This window comes from Typopeltis vanoorti, chromosome 4, assembly GCF_054136105.1.
Source record: "Typopeltis vanoorti isolate ZY-2024b chromosome 4, IOZ_Tvanoo_1.0, whole genome shotgun sequence".
Taxonomy (NCBI): Eukaryota; Metazoa; Arthropoda; class Arachnida; order Uropygi; family Thelyphonidae; genus Typopeltis; species Typopeltis vanoorti.
The window spans coordinates 41,781,556-41,794,495 of NC_143552.1; the positions used below are offsets into that span (position 1 = coordinate 41,781,556).

The window sequence follows — 12,940 nt, forward strand, 5'->3', positions numbered from 1 at the left end:
GCACATGCCTAGAATACATCCCACGTGTTTGGGATGGTGCACCTAAAACTTCCCTTAAAATCCTTGATGCTATCCAGAGGTGAGCAATTAGGTTCATTGATAATCCCTCTCTTACACTTTGACCTCTGTCTCATAGATGTGGTGTTTCAGCACTGTCTATTCTACAGGTACTTCCATGATTACTCCAGTGAATATGCAATTATTCACTCCTTCACTTTCCTCTATCACTATCATTCCATCACTTCCAGTTGCACCTGTTAATACAAGAGCAGCAGCATCCCAGCACCCCTTTACTGTGCAACTTCAAATGCACCAAACCTGCTTCTCATCTTCCTCTTTTATTCCATCCATCTCTGTCCTTTGGAACCACCTTCTCCATGAAGTATTCCCAAACAATTATAGCTTGCAGCTCAAACAATGGCACACAAATGGTCAAAGATAAATTAGTAAATAATGTGTATGTACAAAAAATGAAGTCAAGCATTGCAGTTATCTACATATATATTAAATAAAATTACAGCAAAGGTTACAGCAGTGCACAAATTGTCAAAGATAAATTAGCAAATAATATATATGTACAAGAATGAAGTCAAGCAATGCCTCATCCACATATAAACAAAACCCCAACAAAAGCTACACTGGCCGCCCACTAACAGACAGTGATCGTTTAGTTCTGTCAAAAGGTCATAATTTTGCCATTGCTCAAATAAGGTACCCATAATAGATTTTTTCCATAGCATAGACAGAGGTATTCGATCCTTACCCCAAAAGGCAGCTAACAGGACAAGATTTGAGTGTGCAAAAAATTCTATTTAATGCCAAGCCTCCTCGGCCAAATCTATCATATGCTGAACAAAAAGCACTGAATTCGCTGAAAAACAACAAGAATCTAATTATTACAAAAGCTGACAAAGGGAAGGCTGTAGTCATTCAAGACGGAAGAGAATATGAGAGAAAAATATCACTGTTACTCCGCGACTATTCGACTTATAGGCCCTCAATTCAGATCCTACCAGTAGTCAAATAAAAAAGACTTAATGCTCTTATAGAAAAAATATTGATATGAGATGAAGATAAAAAGAAAATACTAAAGACTTCCTTCGGGCGCCCACCGAGATTATATGGTCTTCAAAAGTACATAAGCCAGGAATTCCATTAAGACCTGTTGTAGAGTGTATAGGTTGTTCCACTTACAAAATATCAAAATTTCTATCAAATTTACTCACTTCTTCAACTAGAAGAACTGCTACGTATATAAAAAATTCTGTAGATTTCAGAAATAAATTTCCTATCTGCATCTACATGATTCGGAGAGTATGATTAGTCTAGATGTTGTTTCACTATTTACGAATGTTCCATTGGCAGACAGCACTGAATTACTGCACCAAGAATTTCCTCCAGACATAGTCAAATTATTTGAATTTGTAATAAAGTCCAGTTATTTTTCCTTCAAAAACCAGTTATACCAACAAATCGAAGGAAAAGCAATGGGTAATCCAATATCTCCTGCTATTGCCAACTACTTCATGGAGCACTTCGAACAACATATCTTTGACAACATTACACCCAGACCTAACCTTTGGTTCAGATATGTGGACGATATTTTTGCCATATGGAAGGGCACTTCGGAAGAATTACAACAGTTTCTCTCAAAAATAAATGCACTTCATCCAAGGATCCAGTTCACCCTAGAAGTAGAAGTAAATAAGCAGTTAGCCTTTCTAGACCTCTTAATTCTTCGCCAACCAGATGGTAACATACAATTCACAGTCTATAGGAAGGAGACTCAGACAGGCCAGTACATCCATGCTGAATCACATCACAATCCCAGTCAAAAGGCAGGTACTATAAAAACACTGGTTCATAGAGCCCACTTCTTTTGTTCTTCAGAAGAACTATTACAAAAAGAATTATAATATATTAATTCCTCCTTCATATCCAATGGTTATAAGAATCCCTTCATAAAAAGATCTTTAAGTAGTCATGCTTCAGCATCCTCTTCAAATACAGAAGAGCCTATGCATATACCTATCCCCTATGTGCAAGGCATTAGCAAACGCATAGCTAAAGTGTTAAAACCACTAAATATTTATGTAGCCTTTTGACCTGTCAGAAAAATCTCCACATTCCCCATGTCTCCAAAGGACAAGCTCCCAACATCTCAGCTATCCAGGTGTCTACCAGATTCCCTGCTCTTGTGGGCTATCATATTTCGGACAAACAGGAAGATCTGCTCTGATCCGGTTAGAAGAACACAAGTCGTATATCCAGTACTTTGAACCTGAACAGTCTGGACTTGCAGAGCATGCCATCAACACTAGGCATACAGTTCAGTGGAATAAGACAAAAGTCATTCACAAAAGTCGGTTCCTAATGGAAGGGCTTTACAAAAAAATGTTAAATCACTCCCCTAACCTAAACGGATCCTATGGTCTATGTCTTTCCCCTTGTGGGAGATAGTACTCTATAAATCAGCAAATCTTTCCTAACTTGTAATTGTATACACGCACACACACATATATATATATATATATATTTAAAAAAATAAATAAATAAAAAATTTAAATAAATTTAGGAAATTTAACCTTAGCTACTTTGTGAATAAAACAGTTATTGTTTAATTAGCCTTTGTACCTGTACAGATTATGCTTGTGATACTCAGGCGAAAATTCTACGAATAAAGAATATTTTATGTGAGTTAATTCCGTTATTATAATAGTAAGTAATATGTCTACTCACGGTATTTCCTTACTGAAACTTAAATGGATGTCATCAGAGGCCAACTGTGCTTAGGTGAGATAGCAAAAGAGCTCTTTTGAGCAAATAGCTGATTGTACGGCTTTATGTTCTTGATACAGAAGTCTAGTAGCTGTTTCTCTTGTTGCTCTTTCAATATTAAAAATTTAGGAGCTAGCCTGGTTGGCCGAGTGGTTAGCGTATCTGCTCTCCAGCCGAAAGGCTGTGGGTTCGAATCCAAGCCGTGGGCATGGATGTTTGTGATTGTCTTTGAAAATATTAGTTGTGGTGGTGGGCAGTAGATGGCATTGGTGTAGATGATGTGGTTTGCTGTGGATTGAGTGAGTGAGACAGAGTTGTGGAGTGGGTGCCCTCCCTCGACAAGTCTTTGGGCTCCCTGGAGGTGTGATGTAATAATAATAAAGCTGTTGCTGAGATTCTAGCAAAGTTTTCACCCAAAGTGTCTGCTATAGCTTTAGGATCAGAAATAATATATCCATTATGTCCCAAGGTAGACAACTGGCGTGTTCTGTATCTACCTTTTATCTTTCGGATTTTATCCCACATAGTTTTTGCACTGGTCATTTGATTAATCAATGATATAAATTGGATTCAGGATTGTTTTCAATTCTACTGTCTCGCATAATGTACTTTGGTCTGAGCATGTTTAAAGGCCATTAAGTTTTGTTGTGCAATTAGTAAAGGTCTGCAGACTACATTTTTTGCTTGGAGAGTGGTGAATAGATTGCCAGAAATAGTTGAGTATGCTGACAATGAATGAGTTTATGGAGAGGTATGATAAGTATTGGGTGAATAATGGTTAGGGAGTGCTTAAGAGTCAAAGCTGTATAACTGAGAGGAGACCTCCACATAGCCTTTAAAGGAATGTGGAGAACCGACCAGGGCTTCTGACCTAATGTCCAATCCTCACCTTCTCGTGGTGCACCCTGTTGGGTATCTACTTTGATACTGAACGAACGAGGATGGGCTGGCAATTTGGGATTTAGCCGACCAAATTGTATTCTTATTGGTTAAACCAAAATAAAAAATGATGGTACAACATGACAAAATTTCATACCGGCTGGGGCGTCGCCCGGTTAAACAAGGCCCCCGTTGTTTTCGCCAGGGAACCAGGGCGAACAGCGAAAAGTCAGCTACTGGAACAAATCTGAAAACAAACCCCAACTCAACATCACCAGAGTTAAAGATCGGTACTATCAACGTAAGAAGCATGAATGGCAAAGAAATGGAGCTAGCTGAGGAATTAGATAAGTACCAGATCGACATAATAGGGGTGACTGAAACAAAAAAGATCAAAACTGGTGAGATCTTTCTGAGCAATAAATACAAAATGTTATATTCAGGCAATGACAATCAAGGAAAAGAAGGAGTAGCCATAGTATTCAACACAAAATACGAGGCTAATCTTCTTGAATGGCAGTCAGTCTCAAGTAGAGTAATGTGGGCAAACATGAGAATGGGGAACTGGACAATGAGACTTATTTGTGCCTATGGTCCCACAGAAGGTTCTACTAAGGTAGAAGTGGAGGAATTTTTTGAGGCTTTAGAAAAAGCAACTGACACAATGAAAAAGGAAAAGTTGGTCCTTGTTGGGGATCTAAATAGTAGAGTAGGAAATGATTGTGAGACATACAAAAATATTTTGGGAAAATTTGGAGAAAAGAGCAAAGCTAATAATAATGGCAAATATCTGTTGGATTTCTGCTCAGGACATGGACTGGTTATTACTAACACCATGTTCCAACATAAAAATGTGCACAAATTCACATGGAGAGAAGAGGCTAGGAATAAGAAAAGTCTCATTGACTATGTTATTGTTGATAGTGATGTTTTCTCCCTGGTGCAGGACACCAGAGTGTACAGAGGATTTGAAATTGGAAGTGATCACTATTTAGTCTTGAGCAGAATAAAATTGAATTTCATATTGAAAAGAATAACTTGTACGAAAGTTTTAAAGCGAATAAAAGTTGAGCAGCTCTCAGATGTGAACTGTAGACTAAAATACAGAAATATTATTGAAAAGAAAATGAAAGAGTTTGAGAACAGGAATCAAACCTTGGAGATTCAGTGGCAAACTCTGAAGGAAACATTGATTGATTCTGCCAGAGAGGCATGTGGTGAAGTTGTGTGCAAGGATAAAAAAATCAGAACTCCCTGGTGGACACAGGAAGTTAAAGAGGCAGTGAAGGAAAAGAAGAAAGCATATCAAAAGTTCCTGGCAAATAAGTCAGCTTTTACTCTTACAGAATACAGAGACAAATGTAAGAAAGCTAAACAGTGTGTAAAACTAGCTAAACAAAAGTCATGGGAGGACTTTGGCAAGAATATTGAAAATAAATATCAAGAAGGTGGCAAAATATTCTGGAGGTTGTTGAAGAAGCTTAGGAATGGAGGAAAGAGTGCTGTAAAAGGAATTAGAGATGATAAAGGTGAAATGAAAACAGGAGAAAAAGATATCCTTGAAGTATGGAGTAATTACTTTGAAAAACTGCTAAATGAAACAAGCAGTGATGACAGCACAGTGATAAAAAACACTGACCAGGCATGCAGTCAGGAATACATATCCATACTTGAAGTAGAAAAAGCCATCAAAGGCTTGAAATGTGGAAAGGCAGCAGGAGTAGATGATATTCGACCAGAAATGCTGAAGTATGGTGGTATAAGAGTCTTACAGTGGCTGCACTGCATAGTTCAGAAAGCCTGGACAGAGGGACGAATTCCCGATGATTGGAGTAGAGCTCTCATAGTACCCATATATAAAAAGGGAAATAAAACTGAATGTGAGAATTACAGAGGTATTTCCCTACTGAGTGTTCCTGGCAAGATCTATGCAAGTATACTTGAGAAACGGTTGAGAAGAATTGTGGAAGAAAAGCTTGGTGAAGAACAAGCTGGATTCAGGCCAAATAGAGGCTGTCAGGATCAGATCTTCACTTTACGACAAATAGTCGAGAAAGCATGGGAATATAACAAAGATCTGTATTTAAGTTTTGTCGATTTGGAAAAGGCATATGACAAGGTGCCAAGAGAGAAGCTATTCAATACGCTGCAGTTATATGGTGTCAATGGGGCATTATATCAAGCAATACTTAGTCTTTATTTGAGTTGTGAGTCAGCAGTTAGAATTGAAGGAAGTACAGGAAGATGGTTTAATGTTAAATCTGGTGTGAGACAAGGATGTACATTATCCCCTCTGTTATTCATTATCTATATGGATCACATTATGAAGGAATGTGGTATTAAACCTGATATCACAATTGGAGATGTTAATGTCAGCTCTTTGCTTTATGCGGATGATGTTATACTTCTAAATAAATCCGCTACAAGTCTGCAAGATTCTCTGACTAAATTGAATAGCTGTTGTAATAGATATGGTATGAAGGTCAGCAATAAAAAGACAAAGACAATGAAAATAGGCAGAATCATTGAAAATATCAACTGTGTTGTGAATGGAGAACCTGTGGAACAAGTAAAACATTTCAGCTACTTAGGCACAATTTTTACTGAAGATGGTAAACTAAATATAGAAATAGACAACAGAATCAGCAAAGCTGGTATGGTGGGAAGTCAATTGAATAAATTCATATGGAATAAGAAAGAAATTAGTCGGAACACTAAATTAGCTGTATACAAGACTGTGTTCAAACCAATTTTAACTTATGGATCTGAGAGCTGGGTCAGAAGTAAAACACTTGACCAAAGACTAGAGACCGCAGATATGAGAGTCCTGAGAAAGATTAGAGGCGTGAACAGATGGCATCAATGGCAATATCATATTAAAAATGAGGATATTAGGAAAGAACTTGACATTGTCAGCATCCAGGAATGCGTTAGCAGAGCTAATCTCAGATGGTATGGTCACTTAAATAGAATGGGAGAGGAAAGATTAGCAAAACAAGTGTTCTCTGCCAGGTTGGCAGGAAAACGACCCAGAGGAAGACCAAGATATAGATGGATTGATACGGTACAAAGTCCCTTAGACCATAGAAATATAAGATCTGATAATGTTGGAGTCTTGACAAGTAACAGACTGATTTGGAGGAAAATTGTAGATAGGAAGTTAGTAATGATGTAATTTTTCATGTAGTACTGTCATATCCTGTACACCCCTTGAGGGTACATGGCAGGAATTTGATGATGATGATGATGATGAATAATGGTTAGCAGATCTTCTGCAAATGGTCTTCTGATTCTGCAGAGATACCCATATAATAATAATTAAAGACACACAGGCAAGGAAATACATGCAATTGCAGATGTAACAGACTAAATAGATAATATCAACCATCCTACCAGAGATTATGTTTATGCAATTAAGTTATATGGCCATATAAACATTTAACCTCACATTAAGCAAGAAAGTAAAATTGAGAATAATGAGTGCACTGTGATCAGACTATTTATATTTCATCAAAGGGTTTAAGCATCAAACACTTTTCTTTCCTAACACAACAGACAAAAATGAATCTATAACAACAGTGACCCCCCACTGCAGCCTCTAAGCAATGGATAATCCAGATAGCAAGGTAGTAAAAATTCGTCAAGAAATAATAAATACTTGACGATTATTGCATTTAAAGTCTGTAAAATTTTATTTTTTATGGAAAAAAATGAAGATTAAAATTAGGTAAATAACAGAAATACAAAAAACAATGAATCCTTTATATAAATTTGAGATTTGCTTTTAGTTAGTGTTGTCTATTGCAAAGTAGCACAAAGTTTAATTTTTTAAATATTTAAAATTTTTATATTTTAAAATTTAAAAAAAATTTTTAATTTTTTAAGTTAAAGATTATAAATCTGTAAAATATGATATTAAAATTAAGAAATAACTTAAATATTAATGAGTTTCATCCAACTCTATATTAGATATAACTTTTAAGTAATTTTGGAGTATTTTTTTTAATTAAAAAAAGGACATGTCTTTATTTATAAACTCAAAGGGCTATACAAGCTCATCCAGAACACTTTTACAAAAATCAATGCCCAGTGGGATTCAAACCCACAACCTATTGGTTGGAGAACAAGATGTGTATATTCTGCCAACTATACTGGCTGCCTGGTTGGCAGGGCAGATGTTTTATTTTATAGAATATTTATTTTAAACTATTATTATTATTGTTGTTCCGGGAAACTCCAAGGAGTCGACAGACTCATTGAGGGAGTCCCTAACATCATGTCTGGAACAACTATTCAACATTCACACAGTATCTATCATATCTTGCCTTGAACTCATTCACGGTCGTAGCACCCACAACAGACTCTGGAAGCTTATTCCACTCATTCACCACTCTCCAAGTAAAAAACCTAGCTCTAACACCCTTGTCAACCACGCTCTTGCCCAGCTTCCATGCATGGCCCCTAGTCCTCCCACCACCAGTCATATTTTCAAAAATATCTTCTGGATCAATCTTATAAAAACCCTTCAGTAATTTGAATGTCTCAATCATATCACCCCTCTTTCGCCTATCGTCCAATTTCTGCAACTCCCAAATCCTCAACCTATTCTCATAAGGTTCATTCCACAGTCCTGCTATCATCTTGGTCACTCGTCTCTGGACCCTCTCCACTTCCTCCCCATCACGAAGAAACCCTGGTGCCCATAACTGGGCACAGAAGTCCAGATGGGGTCTTATCAAGGCTCGATACAGAGGAACAACAACTTGTTTGTCTCTGCATGTTAAAGTATTTTTCATAAGCCAAGTGATTTGGTGAGCTGTTTTAGTCACTTTTGCAATGTGCCCCCTAAACTTCAACTCCCTATCCACCAGCACTCCCAAATCCCTGGCCTCATCAATCTCCTGGAGTACGGTTCCACCAATGCGATATACTGCTGCTGTTCTTTTCACCCCAAAGTGCATAACCTTACACTTTGCCACATTAAACTGACATCCATTTTTCCTAGCCCAGTCCTCCAAACTATCCAAATTATCCTGTAAAATTTTGACATCCCGTGCACTCACAATTGCTCTACCCAACTTTGCATCATCAGCAAACAAGTGAACACTTCCTCTCAAATCCTTTCCAATATCATTGATGAACAAATTGAAAAGCAGTGGTCCAAGAACAGAGCCCTGCGGCACTCCACTAGTCACAAGACGTCTTTTTGACTCCACTCCTGAATAAACCACTCTCTGGTATCTCTCCTTCAACCACCCTCCTATCCATCTTACCAACCCTATATCTATCCCCATCTGCTCCAGTTTACTGATTAGGGTTCCATGTGGTATCCTGTCAAAGGCCTTGGCAAGGTCCAGTAGTATCACTGTAAACCCATTACCCCTATCCAGTTCAGCCGTCACTGTGTTTTAAAACGTGAGCAAGTTACTGAGGCATGATCTACCCTTCACAAAACCATGTTGTCCCCCATACAATATCCCATTTTCATCTATCCAATCCTGTATTCTTTTCTTGACTAATTTCTCTAAGACCTTGACAATGATTCCTGATATGCTAATCGGTCGGTAATTTAAAACAGCAGTCTTGGAACCACCTTTATGCAGTGGAACTATTTTCCCCTCCTTCCACCCGCTCGGAACTAACCCGGACCCGAGACTCAAATTAAACAAAATGCTCAAGGGTACTGACAATTCTTTAGCTGCTTCTCGTACTACACGAGCTGGTATACCATCCAATCCCACAGGTGTATTGACATTGAGGTTATGCAATAGACTACTCACCTCCACTTCATTCACCACAATTCCCGTATAATCTACTGGTTTATTCGTTTCTGCAATGTCACCACCTGGATGATATATTCTTGCAAAGTGCTCACTCAGTAACTCAGCTATCTCAACTGATTCAGTTACCTCCCTACCATCGGCATTCTTTAAAATCATTCTGCCATGTACATTTTTCCTTTTACTTGCTACATATCTAAAAAACTGTTTAGGATTCTCTTTAGCCTGCATGACCAATGTTATTTCGTAATCCTTTTTTGCTTTTTTTACCACACTCGTCACCCTTCTGGCCTGCGCTTTATACCGTTCATGTGCCTGCCGGTCACCTTTCTCCTTAAATTCCCTCCATAGTTGTTTCTTTTTTTGCAGCTCAAGCTTAATGGTGTTATTCATCCATTTAACCCCTACTTGATTTATTATTCGGACTCTAGGTATACAGTCAGCCATTGCTTCATGCAAGCACTTCCTAACTACCTCCGATGCACTATCAACTTCTAGTCCTTGCAGTTGTACATGCCATGGCACTGAGCCAATCAAACTCCTAAGCTTGTCATACTTTCCCGCCCGATAATTCCACATGTACCCTGTCTTAATTGAAAATTCTACACCTTTAGCCACCTCCCAAGTCAAGACCCTATGATCACTCTCACCAATTGGTGGCAATGTGGTCATATTTGTTACAGCCAAATCCTCAGATGTAATTACTAGGTCAGGCACTCTCTGACCCCTAGTATTTTCCATTACATGCTGTCGCAGATAGTTATCCCTTAATAACCGCATAAAATCCAGTTCCTTCCTCCCGTGCGTCCTCTCCTCACTCCAATCAATGCGACCATAGTTGAAATCTCCCATAATAATCACCCTCTTTCCACTCATTTCTTCTATTTGCTTGTGCATACTGTCACCACCATCTTTTCCATCACCTGGTCTATAGCAGCACCCAATTGTATATTTAGTTCGGCTAGCCACAATCTCACACCAAATGGCCTCAAATGTGCTCTTTTCTCTATCCTGCAATTCAACTTCTATTCTCCTTGGCTGTAGCTCATCAGCTATCATCAACAATACTCCTCCCCCCATTTTATTCTCTCTGTCATTCCTGAACACACTATAACCAATCCTACTAGCTATATCATCTACAGTCAGCCATGTTTCACTAATACCAATAACCTGTGGTCTGGAAGTGCCAACCATGGTCAAAAACTCTTCCTTCTTGTTCCTAATACTCCTAGTATTAGTGTACATGAATTTAAGACCCCCCATTAGCCCCAACCCTGCCTTGATGCCTTATATTAACTATCCCACTGGTTTGTTGTCCTTATTTGCTCTAGCATATTATATTCATTCTTACATTCAACTGCCTCCCTAAGGACTGTATATCTACTCCCCCCCTTAACAAATCTAGTTTCCCTGAATTTGCACATCCACTACATTCAGCAACACTCTCTCAAGTCTTCTTACACCATAACCATTCAAATGCAGGCCATCCATCTTATATAGATCCTTTCGCCCATCAAACTCACTCCACTCGTCATACATAACCCACGCATAAAGTCATTCGCATTTATGGCCCTCCTTTTAAACATGTCACTGTCATACCGTGGCAAAAGACTAATCATTCTAACTCTCTCACTCTTTTCTTTTGCTACCTCAAACAATTCATTCAGGTCTTCTATCATTTCCATTTTATCTCCTTTCAAATCATTCGTACCTGCCACAACAATCATTTCTTTCACCCTTTCCTTTTGCTCTCTAATAGACTCAGTTACATCCTTTATGGTCGCACCAGGTTGGTACGATTTTGTCAAATCCTCTACTAACACACCTCGTACTAACGAGTCTCCATACAGCACTCTATCCTTCATTTTGTTCATGTTCACATTCATACGCCTATTTTTCCTGTCATACCTTTTATTACTGGTTGGTTCATTCAGTCGACTTTTGTTCATGCACTCTAGCTGCTGTTTTGCCCTTTCTATCGCACCATTCAACAACGCAATCTCACTCAATGCATCTATCTCATCTTTTTTATTCTCTGAGAAACCATTCACACTTTCTACATTCACACTCTCATAATTCTCATGTACAACCTTGCCATTTCTTGTCATATGTCAAAATAACTAAGTATTTTAATATCTTGAAAATTATATCCAAACACAATTAACTTACCTAACTGAAGTGTTTCTTTCGCATACCATATTGCAAATCCATCACCATAGAGATCTTTTCCTTTCCCATGGACTTTAAAATGCACTTGAATTTCCCAGTTCCTAATGTAACATGGCTAGAAATAAAAAATAATCAAATTATGTATGTATTATTTATAACATAAAAGAACTAAAATAATAAATGTAAAAAAAATACTAAAATAATATAAAATATAAAAATAGGAAAATAATAAATATAAAATATAACATTACTAAAATAAATACAGAGATCCAAACTAAAAATTCATAAACTATAAAATAAAGGTATATTAAAGTAAAAGGTTTCACGTATGTTCAGTTGGGCAAGAAGGAAATTGTTCACATTTTGTTTGATGAGCTATGGATTGTATTCCTTTGCAAACATATAAGATGGGAGACGAATGAGAGCAGCAGTAAAAGGGATAAATGAGGAAATATTTGTTCAGTGGGTCTGGAGTTAACTGTGAATGTTGAGCAGCTGCTGCATGTGTTTCAATGGATTTAACAGAGAATGGAGGTATTATTGATGCTAGTTCAGATTAAAATTTCCCATTGAAATATTTGCAAAAGATACAAGTAGAAACTGTGCACCTGTATGAGAGTGGGCAGACTGAGAAATGGGTCATTAATCAGTCTAATTGCTCACTTTTGTATTGAATCTAGTAATTTTCAGGAGCTCTTAAGGGCATGATAAGCAGTAGGATGGATAAGTGATTTGTATAACATTAATAGCTGACTTTGAGAGAAAGGGAAATCCCAATGTTTTGTATGCCAAGGAAGCAAAAGTTGTAATGTTCCTATGACAAGAGAGGTCAGATGATAGAGGGCAATACTGGAAGAAAACAATTCTTTCTTTTCTTTTTTTTTTTTTTTTGTTATTGTTGTTGTGGGAGATAAAACAGAACTGTGTTTTGCTGGCATTGAAACTGACAAGACTGTTTGAATCCCATCAAACAATGATTTGGAGATCAGAATTTAGGATAAAGACAGAGGTATGGAGGTTGTGGTAATTTGTGTGGAGCATGGTTTGTTGAATGAGAAGTGTACCGTGCTGTCAACAGCAAAGTTGTGTATTAGGTTTATTGGCAATTGGATATAGACGGTATCAAAAGGCCTTAGGTGTTGCTGATTATTCATATCAGTTTAGAACAAATTATCATTTGGGCTCCAATGACACTAGGTAGAAGACCAGCAAAATATAAGTTCAATAAATTATTTTTCATCTCTTGGTGTTGTTCATACTGCGAAGTCTCCTATATCCATATAGAGAATGGATATAGAATGGGTGAGAGAACAGAGCCCTGTGGAACCGCAGCA

General features: G+C 37.7%; 1 protein-coding gene across 1 annotated transcript in view; it reads right to left on the bottom strand.

Annotated features, from left to right (window-relative positions):
* Positions 1–12,940, bottom strand: part of LOC150107254 (vesicular integral-membrane protein VIP36-like) — a 126,663-nt gene that overhangs the window by 82,071 nt on the left and 31,652 nt on the right. The window contains exon 3 of the mRNA XM_090391103.1: positions 11,607–11,721. Coding sequence (XP_090247229.1) covers positions 11,607–11,721 — 115 coding nt within the window. The remainder of the gene's footprint in view (positions 1–11,606; positions 11,722–12,940) is intronic.